The following is a 13,236-nucleotide window of genomic DNA, read 5'->3' on the forward strand; positions in this document are numbered from 1 at the left end:
CCTCCTTGGAAGAGGGGGAGATTATTGAGGACTCTGAAGCAAAATTACACAGTCAGAGGCTCTCTCTTATGGAGGATTTTTAGCCACTAATTAACCAGGCTATTGCTGCACTTGATCTGAAGCCAGTTATAGAGGAACAGGTCTCTCCTGTGTCCTCGGGCTCCTTGGTGCTGCCTAAGGCTAAGGTACCGCAGAATTAAATCAGTGATGCCTGAGGGCTTTACTAATACCATCAAGGAGGAATGGGTGGCTATTGCGACTCCCAGATGTACGTCGGCTTTGGCTAGCAAATTGTACAACTTTGAGGAGGAGACTCTGGACTTGCTGAAGGTCCCACTTACGGATGCTCCCTTCGGGGACCTACTTAGTAGCATAGTGGTTCCCAAGGATGGGGACTCCTTTTTTTAGGAGCCAGGAGACAGAAAAGCGGAATCTGCACTGCGCAGGGCCCACGAGGCTTCAGCAATGGCCATCAGAGCTGACACCACTGCGTCCTTGGTGTCTAGAAAGTCTTGTGGATCAACGAGTTACTCAGTGACCCTCCAGCTGATCAATATAAGATGCGGCGTAAGCTACTTCATCTGCAGAGGGCGGCTGCCTTTTCAGCGGATGCTACTCTGGACAGTGTTCGATTCGCGGCATGTGTGGTCAGTGCAGGTGTCCTGGCAGGATGCAACATATGGCTGAAATATTGGAAAGTTGATAATATTTCTAGGGCTCATTTAGTTGCTGTTCCCTGTGCCGGAGGGGAAGCTATTTGGGGATGAGGCCCTGAAAGAGGTCGTCATTGAAACTAAGGATAAGCGCAGGGCTCTGCCATCAGCCTACAGGTGGGTTTTTTCCATTATCCTACACGGGTACAAAGTGGAGCTGTCCAGCCCCCCAGGAAACAAGTTCTTCTTTACCCCAAAATCCAGGAAACTGGAAAAGCACAAGGAGTTGCCCATGGCCATTCAGCATCTGGTGGCTATAGGGGCCATAGAGGAGGTCCCACCTCTTCAGAGAGGCAAGGACATCTATTCTGTGATTTTTACAGTGCCAAAAAAGGGCGGATCGGCTAAGGCAGTTCTCAACCTACACCCCGTCAACCACTTTGTGATAAAGAGGAGGTTCAGGATGGAAACTCTTCGTACCATCTCAGAGGCATTGCAGATGGGGGACTACATGGCTTTAATAGATCTCTAGGATGCCTATTGCACATCCCCATTCATCTATTCATTCAACACATACTCTGCTTGTTGTTACTTCAATGACTTGCTCATCTGTGCGAGTTCGGAAGGGGCAGTTTGGTCAGCTCTGTCCAGAACAATGTCTGTGTTATATGCCCATGGGTTTTTGATAAATGTGGGCAAGAGTCACCTGACAGCCCACACAGAGCCTTTGTCATCTGGGCGTGGTAATGGACACTTCAGTATGCAAACTGTTTCTGCCACAGGATCGGATGGAGGTCTTATCGTCACTGGCTTGTGTGATTGCTTCGAGACCATGGGCCAGCCTTCTCAATCTAGCAAGGTTGTTGGTTCTCATGGTGGCGGCTATTTACTCGGTGCCTTGGGCGAGGTTTCATCTACGCCAGTTAAAGTGGGCTCTCCCTTACCAGCATAGGATTGCTCTCAAGCGTGACAAGAACATTCCTCTCTTAGTGTCTCTTCGCTAGTCGATTTGTTGGTGGATGGCCCAGGGAACCTAGACAAGGGCACGCTGTTCATAGAACCCGAGAGAGTGATAGTCACTACGGACGCCAGCCTGTTGGGCTAGGGGGCTCACTGTCAGAACAGGTCTGCCCAGGGGCTTTGGTCGGTGGAGGAGTCACTCCACAGCATAAACTGGCTCGAGCTGTGGGCAGTCTTTCTGGCCCTAAAAGCCTTCACGCCAGGAAGGAACATGTTAGTTTGTACAGACAACATCTCAACCAAGGCACACATAAACAGGCAAGAGGGGACAAGGTCAAGATCTCTCTTCCTTCAGTCTATGGAGTTGCTGGATTGGGCAGAGAACAAATTAATATCCATTCTGGGCCATCACGTAAGTGGAATTTCCAACGTTCGGGCAGATTGGCTAAGTCAGCAGGAGATTCAGCTGGCAGAATGGGGCTTGCACCCTCAAGTATTTTGGTGGCTGACAGAGCGACTGCGGTGTCCCCAGATAGACTTGTTCGCATATCCTCAGAATGCCAAGATTCAGAGGTTTTACTCACGTTTTCTGACTTTGGGGGCGAAGAGACGGATGCGCTATTGGTGCCATGGCCTTCGTGTCTGTTGTATGCATTTCCTCCAGTGCCACTGCTCTCTCATTACCTCAGGAAGCTACGCGGGTCACAGGCATCCCTGATATTGATTGCACCTTTTTGGCCCAGAGGGCCTTGGTTTTCCAAGATAGTTGACTTGGCCGTAGGTCATCTACTCAGATAGCCAGACTGTCCAGATCTCCTGTGTCAAGGTCCAATTTACTATCCTTGTGTCTAGAAAGTGTTCAACCAACAAGATTTACCAATCAACTTGGCATAGTTTTCTGCGTTGGACAGTAAAGCGCTCCCTGCAGCAAGACAAGTGCAGGTTGAGGGAATTACTGGATTTTCTTCAGGATGGCCTTGCGCTTGGTCGGAAACCCAACACGCTTAAACGCCAGGCGACGTGCTTGATCAAGATGTTGTTTCCTCATCAGCGTTCGTTTCAGGCACGGCACCCTCTTCTATGCAAGTTCTTGAGGGGGGCAGCTTTGTTGTCTCCACCAGTCTGCCACCGTTTTCCGTCATGGGATTTGCATATTGTTTTGCGGGGTCTGCAGTTTCGGCCATTTGAACCACTTTGATCTGTGTCATTGCAGATTTTGTCCTGGAAGGTGGCCTTTTTAGTAGCCATAACATTGGCCAGGAGGGTTTCTGAATTGCAAGCTCTGTCAGTTAAGAGTAATTTGTGTATTTCTCTAAGGACTCTGTGAGACTTATCCTGGATCCTTGGTTTATCCCTAAGTAAACTCTCAGTTTCATCGTGAGGCGGACATTTACTTACCTTCTTTTTGTCCGGATGCTCGTCACCCTGTGGAGAAGGAGTGGCACTGTCTGGATGTCAGGAGGGCGTTGAAGATATATATTGACAGGACGCAGGCTTTTCGTAAGTCAGATGCTCTTTTTGTGGCCTTTAAGGCTTCTAAGATGGGATGCAAGGTCTCTACAGCCATTATCGCTCGATGGGTCTGTTCATGCATTACGGCGTTGTATGAAGCCCAGAAACTTCCAGTGCCTGGTCAGATTACGGCTCACTCATCTAGATCTGCAGCCACTTCCGCTGCATTATCTTCACCGGCGTCCCTTGAAGAGATTTGCAAGGCAGCTACTTGGTTGTCGCCTTTTACATTTTCAACACATTACAAGTTGGATGAACATGAAGCTGCCAGAGCGGCATTTGGTTGGAGGGTCCTGCAACAGGTCCTTCTGGGTCAGTAGCTCCAACTTGGGTGTTTTCCCTCCCATGGTTAGTGCTGTGCTATGTCCCAAGCTTGGGTGACCTCCTACACCAGCCGAGAAAGGTACATTGGTACTCACTGTGGAGGTGTCTTCTGGCTGATGTAGAAGAGGTCACCCAAGGCCCGCCCGGGTTGCCTTAGGCTGGAGCTGATTATCTGGTTGTAGGGGGACAGTTTTTCTGTCTTTATCAGGCATCCTGGATGGCCTTCAATGTTTGGTGCAGGCAGGAGGGTATAGATTCCTCGCCTGCCTTGGTGAATTCTGCCCTCGCTTGCAGGGTGGGCTACATGGGGTCTAAAGCCAAATGCCCGTAAGAGGCAGGTGGCAGCACTTTCTTCAGTGCTGAGGGTAAATGATTCCATGTCACTGTCTGCCCATCCCCATATAAAGAGGTTTCTGAGGGGGGCAGCTCTGTTAAATGCTCCGGTGGTGCACAGATTTCCCACATGGGATCTGAATCTGGTACTACAGACTAACCAAAGCACCTTTTGAGCCCTTGAGATCAGTAGACCTTAAGTTTCTGTCCTGGAAACAGAAACTTGAGACAATGTGAAGACAGGGGGAGAGTAACTGGCCCTATCCACCCCCAGCACAGTTACTGTTGCTGGTGTCTGTCTATGTTTCTTTTTAGATTGTGAGCCTTTTGAGGACAGGTAGCCATCTTATTTATTTATTATTTCTCTATGTAAACTGCTTTGGAAACTTCTGTTGAAAAGCAGAATATAACAAATATTATTATAACAAATATAAATATTTGTTGTTGTTGTTGGAAGGTCCTGTTTCTGATAGCCATTACCTCAGCTCATAGAGTTTCTGAGCTGGGGGCACTTTTTGTCAAAACTTCCCAGATTATGTGGTTCTCCGTACAGATCCCTCTTTTGTTCCTAAGATAATTAGGCTTTTCATAGATCGGAAGAAATTTTCTTACCTTCTTTTTGTCCTAACCCTTCCAATGTGAAGGAAAGGTCCTGGCACACGCTAGCCCTTCGCAGGCTATAAAAAGTATACATCAAATGGACTAGATGTTTTTGTCAGTCAGAGACCTTTTTGTCTTTGTTTTTAGTTGCTGCACTTTGGGGGGAAAGGGTCTTATCCTCCACTCTGGGTCATTGGATTTGAGCATGCATATTTCAGGTCTATGTATCCGCTGGAGTTCCTCTGCCACTGGGAATAGTGACTCATTCCACACGTAGGCTACATTGGCTGCGTTTGTATCATGCGCTTCCCTTAGGCAAAACAAACAGAGGGTATGGCTGTCTGTTGAGGGGATCTTTCCACAGCAATCGGTACAACGTTTAAAAGTAATCTTGCCAGATTTACTCGCCTTGCTAAAGCTGCTCATTTTTAGAAACTGGTAACCGTTCAGTTCCTAGGTTGTAGGGTGAGGTCCGAGATCGTGGTTAAAGCAGTCGGATGAAGAAAAAGCATAGTCAGCTCCGTTCCAGAAGTTCAAAACGGTATCAGATTTAATGCCAAAACCAAGGGAAATCCGTAAGAAAGGTCAAAGTCCGTATCCAGAAGTCCAAAAAGCCTTTAAACGAATAACAAACTTTCCACGAGGAGCAAACAGTCTCAGAGTACTGATCGCTATGGCGGTCAGAAAGAAACTGAATATGGAGATGCCTAACCGCCACTAGAGGGTACTGCAGTCACGTGCAGTGGGCGGTTGGCGTTGCAAGGAGCTTACAAATTCTTCCCGAAGCTGAACTGCGCAGGCCCAGAACCCCACTACTTATGAATGTTGGAACCACTATCCAGATCATTGTACTTACCTGAAGAGTCCATTCTCAGCAGGGAAGCGGAGTGCATCCACCCCACCCATCAGGCCAGTTGTTATGGTCTGGATCTTTGAGGTATCCTAATGGTTCCCTCTATTGGGGGAAACAACATGTAAGAGGTGTGGGATGGTTATTTTCCTTCCCTCTCTTGAGTTCTTGGTTCCTAATGGCGCAGTGGGGAAATGTTTTGCCTAGCGAGCAAGAGGTTGCCGTTTCAAATCCTCGCTGGTATGTTTCCCAGACTAGGGGAAACACCTATATCGGGCAGCAGCGATATAGCAAAGTGCTGAAAGGCATCATCTCCTACTGTGCGGGAGATGGCAATGTTAAGCCCCTCCTATATTCTACCAAAGAAAACCACAGGGCTCTGTGGTTGCCAGGAGTTGACACCAACTCGAGGGCACAACTTTCCTTTTTTTCATGGGCACCATTGGCTTAGTCAGTCAGAACTGGGATTCTCAGTGGAAGCTCCTCCCCCTCGCAGGACGAGGCCCGCTGGGGCGTATTGAAATATGATTGACTCTGTCTAGGAGCAAATGGGAGAGAGCAACCCGCTGCCGGATGCACTCCGCTTCCCTGCTGAGAATGGACTCTTCAGGTAAGTACAGTGTTATATTCTAGTTGTTCAAGAACTTCAACATTGCCACCACAGTGTTGTTTTATTTATGTACTCCCAAGATACCATAACATCCAATATGATTAAACTTTTCAAACATTAAAACCATTCAATTAGAGTATGCATTTAAAACTTCTTCTTCTTTTTTTAGAGAAGCCTTCCAGTGCCTTCAAACAGGCTCCTCTCAAATTACTATCTCTGTTTGGAGTCTTTGGACTCTTCATTCCTCTTCTTTCCTCTCCCTGCCCCAAATGCTTGGTGTGTTTACACTGTGTCTCTATTAAAATCTCACTTATTTTGAAACCAAATCACATGATTTTAAAAAGCATTCCCATCAAGTTAGGTTGTATACTATCAGAAAACATCTTTTACCCCAGCCTGACTTGAACACTTTGGTGCTCTGATACAATATTTACAGTTGTGATGTAACTATAATCTGTAATTTTCTTGCTGACTATTTCTCTATACCTTTTAAAAAGGTCTTTTAATTATTTTCTCAAATTTTAAAAGCTGACAAACTGTGTATGTTACCTTAAGTGTCAGATATCTAGTGAATGTTGACATCTACTGGTAATTCTTGAGGCACAGAGGAAACTGTCAGAACATTCTGAAATCTGCTACTAGCATCAAAGCATTCCTCTTTATTCCATTTTCTGGCAGGGCTCTCTGCTGCCTTTGGCCCTCTAGCTTTGTAGTGTCTGTTAAAGGATGTGGAAAACTGCACTGTTCCGAGTTAAATACTGTATTTGCAGTATGAGAGATTGGAACTTCTTACTGCACATGTTCACTGCTTGAATTAATCAAGAGAATTCCAATGCAACAGCATGTGTTTCTCACTTAACTTTAAGGTGCAACTAAGTGCAGCCCAGCCTATGTTAAAATTGGCATAAGTCCAGCTTCTGGCACACTGGGGAAGCAACTTGCCTAGGGGGAAAGAGGCTGTCAGTTCAAATCCCCACTGGTATGACCCCAGACTATGGGAAACCCCTATATCGGGCAGCAGCGATATAGAAAGGTGCTGAAAGGCATCATCTCACACTGCATGGGAGGAGGCAATGGTAAACCCCTCCTGTATTCTACCAAGAAAACCACATGGCTCTGTGGTTACCAGGAGTCAACACCAACTCGACGGCACAATCTTGCCTTTCTCCTTTCCAGTTTATAAGTGGCTATTTTCAGTCCAGCTTGTCAGTAGCAGTGACACAACTTGCACAGGTCTGTAATTGGGACCCACCTGTCAGGTGTATCTAAGCCACACCTTACATCAGGTCATTGCAGCTTCATTGAATTGGTGTATCTAACTCTAACGCACACACCTTCATAGAGACCTTGGACAAATGCAATTCCCTAATATAACAACCTTAGATCCAAGTCTTCTCAGTCAAAGCTATTTATAAAGTATAAACTTATGAGGTGCAGGCTCTTCCAGGACAGTAATGTAGTAAATTGACAATGATGTATTCAAGCACAGCTTTTATTTTGATTGCCCTTCTTTATATACAGTAGTTATGTTTCTTCTTTCTATATTTGCAGATGTCCACAATGCAGAATTTGTTTTGACTGGCGTTCTTACTCAAACACTGGATTATGAATCATATCCTTTCTTATAGTATCTAAAATGTTATGATTTCTGTAAACATTCGAGTCTCCCTTTAACCTGTTCTATTCTCAGTAGTCGACAAAATTCACAGAATTGGTTGATATATAAAGTACGTAGCTCTAGCTAACTGAAATATCTAGAGAATTTGGAAGGCAGATTAATATTACTGTACTGTTTATTGCTGCATGTTTAGTTTTTAGCCTCAGTAGGCTTATGAGATCACCCGGCATTCCAGGTCTGTGTCTGTCTCTCTCTTTCTCCCCTCACCCCCTATCAACTTCGCAATGCCTGGACCAATATGAACCAAATCGGGTACAGCTGTAGGGACACCTAAACGGCATGGTTTGTGATGTCATCCACCCCGGGTCAAGATGGCAGACACATGAACATTTGAGGCGCAGGGGCTAACTTGTGAACTGCCCAAGTGATTTGGACCAAATTTTCTACAGATGCAGGGGCACATAGGGATGGCTCAAGGATTTGGAATGGTGTCATCCACCCTGATTCATGGTGATGGGCACGTGAACGTTTGAGGTGCAAGTGGGAACCGTTTTGGATCAAACTTGGTACAGTTCTAGGGATACATAGGGACATAGGATGATGTCATCTAGCCCAATTCAAGATGGTGGACACATGAACATCTGAGACGCAAATGGGCTAACTTGTGAACTACCTAACTGATTTGGGCCAAATTTAGTCCAGTTGTAGGGATAGTGAAAGGAAAATAGGCAGATTAGTTCTTACTAGGACAACTTGTCCTTTCTTTGCTTTTACAGGCTTAGCTAAACACAGATACCACACTTACTTATTTAGTGGTTTTAAAGTAAAGTTGTGTTGTCAAGTTGGTGTCAGCTCCTGACGATCACGGAGCCATGTGGTTTTCTTTGGTAGAATACAGGAGGGCTTTACCATTGCCATCTCCCACGCAGTATGAGATGATGCTTTTCAGCATCTTCCTATATTGCTGCTGCCCAGTATAGGTGTTTCGGGATTCGAACCAGCAACCTCTTCTTCCCTAGGCAAGTTATTTCCCCACTGCGCCATCAGGTGGTTTTGGGGGTTCCTCTGACGTTCAGACCGTAGCTAGTTCTTCTGTTAAGAGGTTACCTCTTCAGAAACATCTTAATGGATTGCTCTAAAACATATTTTATTTATCTAATTTCTTTACCTGTTCTAGGAAGTTACATGAATAAAATCAAGATAAAGAAATCATTAAAAGAATTTTAAACAACTTAAAACTATTTAAGAGTTACTATAAGCCAGGCTAAAAAAATGTCTTTAGGACTCTCTTAAAAGCTGGTAATGATGTTAAGCCTTGAATATCTATAGGAAGCTTATTCCACAACCCAGGAGTCTCTGCCAGACAAGCTGGCAGCAGCTGGAGACGGACCTCTTTGTGCCCCTAATGTGCGGTGGGGATCATGCTGAAGAAGGTGCTCTCCCAGATAGCCTGCTCTGAAGTCTTTTAGGGCTTTAAAAGTAATTACCAGCTCTTTGTATTTTGCCCAGAAACCTGTTGGCAGCCAATGCACTTGGTTTTAAAACAGGTTCTGTATGGTCTCTCCAAGAAAACCCAGAGACCAATCTGGCAGCCGCATTTTGAGCTAACTGCAGTTTCCAAACTACGTACAAAGGAATGGTACAAACATGGTAGGTGAGTGAATCTAATTGTATTAGAGCTGCCCATCCAAACACTGTGGAAAGTGTTTTTCTTTATAGCAATAATTCTCAGACGACATACTTGGAAATACATTATATTCTAATAAACTAAGGCTTGAAAAACACAGCTCAAAATGTGTTCTTGCGTTCAGTGCATATGAACCATTGGTGGTTATGTTAAAAAAACCCATACAATCATATTGAGATATTAGTCTAAGAAACAGGTCTTATTTGTTGTTGTTTTGCTTTTCAAACAAACAAAAAGTTCTCAGTTTGCATAGCAAAATAAAGCATTTTGTAGCAAAATAAAGCATTTTGTTGTATAAAGGAGCTTCTTATGGCAAGTCATACTTCACTTTCAAGGTGGCTTTTCCTTAACCAAGCCCACATATAAATTCACTTGACTGGAAGTAAAATGCCTTATTGCTTCAGCTGCCTTGAAGCCTTCCTGTGGATCAGTTCAACAGTACTTCCTTGAGTTGTTTTCCACTTGTTTTGCTGATAAATGATGAGCAGTTCAGGACTGGAGAGCAAACATTAATTGCATCTGTTTAGGGTGTGCAACATTTTATTAATAAAACATAATTAACTATGTTTTTGTATTATATTACAGACCAGCGAGAGCTTACTTTTTATATAATGATTTAGTTTTTCTGATTCTTTTTAAAGTTTTAACAAATGGTGGTACTTGATCAAAATTGCAGAGTAGAGAGAGAAGGGGTTGTGCTGCATTAAATTATGGAAGTGAATATTTTGTACTTTATTTTATTATTCTCTTTCTTTTATATTGATATTACCCCCATTTTAAAATAAATGTACTTTTAAATAATGTTTCTTTAAAATTTAGTTCTTTTTAAAATATTGTGCAATTATGGCACGCTCTGGTAAGAGTAAATTACTCTAATCATTCTTCCAAATGCTGTAAGATATTCTTTCATTTATTTTGCCAGGTGTGTTTTTAATATTAAAAAGCCAAGTATTTTAAGCAGAATTTATTAATTACAAGTGTTTCTACTGATGTTAGCTTGAACTCACTCATATTCTGTTGTGATAAGTTTTCTTGTAATTTTTATGAAATAAATATGCAAAAAGAAATTTAGAGATGTTATTTATTTCATCCAGTTGATCTTGCAAAATGCTTCTGTATATGACTGATCTATTAAATTGTAAATTGAATAAATATTATTTCATATTAAAGTACACGATATCAATAGGAACAAGGTTGGGCAGTGTGCTACCATTTTATATATATAGTTCCCAAGCCTCTTGTAACTAATAAAATTGTTTAAGATCAAAATGTTTAGCTTTTTGTAGGCAAAAAGGGCAAATTTGCTCTTAGTGATTTTTGACTCAGTGAATTTCAGTTTACAGGGTCTTGAGGTTTTCTGTCATTTTGGGTTATTGGTATGGGAATCTTTATAGGCTGAAATATCAAGCATTTGTCTCACTTGACAGCATACCATAGTATGTGTGTTTCTTAAAGTGAAGGGCCATATACAGGCAGAAACCCAGGAATTCATGGAGAGGAGTTGATAACTTCATGTTTAAACACAACAGGTATGACACTATTTGATAATTTGCTGTACACTTCTTAAGATGCTGCATTAACTCGTACAGATGACCTGTTATTGTATCTGGTTTTAGAGAGAGAAAATATGTACCTAAACCAACTTTTTTTTGCTCTTTCTTTTCTAAAGAACTGCTTTTCATTACTTAGCCATACAACTTGATTTGGTCTGGCTTTTGACAAATAATCATAACTTGAAGTACTGGCAATTTTTCTCCACTGGAAAATTGCACCACTGTCATGGAAGTACAACTCGTCTACCGTCACAGTCAAGATAGTTTACCATATGTTCACTTTAGGGAGAAGAGTATGCAAATAGCTACAATGCTTGAATTCATGGTTTTTCAGTGGTCTTCAGTAATAGTCACCTGCTCCTGAGTTGGAACACCTTGTCTTATTTTTAAGCACCTTCCATGCTTTGTTGTGTAACTGTTGCATTAAATATCTTCATGTACATTCGTTTTATAAACTCTTATGAACCCTTCTAACCATGCCTCTTTAGATTTTTTTTTTTAAAAGCATTATACAAGACTGAGTGCTTAGAAATACCCTGCCCCCCCCACCTTCCCCACCTTTAATGGAATGCATGTGGAAATAGAACCTGTATACTGTAGGGATGGTGGGAGAGCAGCAGTTTCTTTTGTAAATGAATAAGAGTCATTATTCATGTGTCTGAAAGTAAATTGGGGGGAGGCAGTACTAAATGTGTGGCTGGGAGCCATTAGGAGTCCTAGCAAGCTTCTCTTTCTACATGGTCCTTATGGAGAAATGAGTACTTTGACTTTGTGCAAGTTTTGTATTAGTTGTGTGTGTTGCATTCTGGTTTGCTTATATATAAAGACCTAGTAGGTATGGATTGGTCAGTAAAAAGTCAATAGACGATGAAGTGTGCAGGCAGGGCTTTTTCGTGGAGTAGCCCCTGTGTCGCAACCCTCTATGGAATGTTGAGAGGAGGCAAGGGCTGTGTCACGAGTGGGTTACTTGAAGTTGGTGTCTGACTCTCCAGAAGAGTAGTCAGTAGAAGAGAGTGTCCTGCTCTGAGAGCTTTTGAGCTAAGCTCTTGTTAGAGGAACAGGGTTAACCTAGCTGACTGAGGAGTGATGTGGCTGGTTCTCTCTTGTAAATCGTAAATAAAAGAAGTTAAGAGCTGAAGATCTTTTAACCTCAGTGTTGTGAGGAGTGGTAAATTTGCCTTAGCGCTTTAGGGAGGAGTGTGGAAAAAGGGAAATTTGTCCTTAAGTTAAAGAGAGAGCTTAAACTAACAGCAGAAAGGGATAAAGGAAGTAAACACGGTCTGTCAAAGCCATCATCAAGTGAAGCATAATTCAGTAACATCCAAGTGTATTATAAGAAATCCTTAAGAAATACTGTCCCCACCACACATACTAGCCACTATCAAGTTGCCAAATACCAGCTGCAAAGTTTATTTGGTAACCAAGTATGCACTGAAACCTTGAGTCACACTTGCAAATAAAAACTTTAGTATTTAATTTTTACATAGTGAAATAAGGACTCTTTTCTATCAATACCTACACCTAGTCCTCGCCACAAGTTACCAAAAACACCGGTGAACTGTGGTGGCAGTGTGAGCAGTAGTGCAAGATATGGCATCACTTTTCTCTTCTACATTAGGGGAAAGCCTTAAAGGAGGACCTTGGGATCAGAGGGGCTGCAGGTAACGTCACAGGCCTGCCCTGGGTTTAACTGCTTGATTATGCAAGATTGAAGGACTGTAGGGACTGGCTTCTTTATATTTATGAGAGAAAGAAATACTCTCACTTGATTGTTTTGGATGCCTTTGCTGACCTGATCTTTCCTCTATAATTTCTTTTACATCAGTGTCTATATTGGTGTGACTTGCCAGTCTGAACTTGGATGAACTCTGTGGGATCAAGCTGGATTGATTTTTGCATTACTTTTTGCCAACCTGCTTGCCCCTTCCTGCATGGTTGGGTCTACCTGCTGCAGCTGTAACTTGTGCAACAGAATATGTTGAATAAACAGATAATATGGTTGCTTCCCATGCCAGCACTACTAGCCCCCTAGGGAAGTGCAGCACTAGTATTTGTATTAATTTTTACATGTATATCCCACTCTTCCTCCAAGGAGTCCAGTCCAGAGTGGCATACATAATTATGTTTTACCTCACAACAACCTTGTGAGGTAGGCTAAGCTGAAAGAGAAGTGATGGGCCCAGAGTCAACCAGCAAGTATCATGGCTGAATGGTCTCCCTGGCTAGTCCAACATTTTAACCACTACATCACACTGGCTATGCTAGTGTGAAAAGTAACTATGTCTTTGGACCCTACCACATAACTTCTCCATCTCAGATTTTATCAATGCAGTGTGAGAACGTCTTGTGTCTCTCCTCAATCTATTGCACTTTTCTCATTCTCTGACTCTATGGAAATTATATTGGCCTCCTAAGTATGGCACATTCATTCTACTTACTGCTTACTATAATGCATAGAGTAGGATTGCACCAACACAACGGGCGTTCTGGAGATAGAAACACTTTGGGAGTGTGTGTCACTGAACTGTCTCATCCT

At 43.0% G+C, this 13,236-nt stretch overlaps 1 protein-coding gene and 1 long non-coding RNA gene across 5 annotated transcripts in view; one reads left to right on the forward strand and one right to left on the reverse strand.

Annotated features, from left to right (window-relative positions):
* Positions 1-11,174, forward strand: part of PAXIP1 (PAX interacting protein 1) — a 41,095-nt gene extending 29,921 nt beyond the window's left edge. For all 4 annotated transcript variants that reach the window (XM_053261728.1, XM_053261727.1, XM_053261726.1 and 1 more), the window contains 2 exons: positions 7,394-7,453; positions 9,507-11,174. In XM_053261728.1, the coding sequence (XP_053117703.1) occupies positions 7,394-7,453; positions 9,507-9,523 (77 nt within the window). In that variant the 3' untranslated portion in view covers positions 9,524-11,174. The remainder of the gene's footprint in view (positions 1-7,393; positions 7,454-9,506) is intronic.
* Positions 1-13,236, reverse strand: part of LOC128329873 (uncharacterized) — a 34,373-nt gene that overhangs the window by 11,229 nt on the left and 9,908 nt on the right. The window lies entirely within an intron of this gene.

Source organism: Hemicordylus capensis, chromosome 6 (assembly GCF_027244095.1).
Source record: "Hemicordylus capensis ecotype Gifberg chromosome 6, rHemCap1.1.pri, whole genome shotgun sequence".
Taxonomy (NCBI): domain Eukaryota; kingdom Metazoa; phylum Chordata; class Lepidosauria; order Squamata; family Cordylidae; genus Hemicordylus; species Hemicordylus capensis.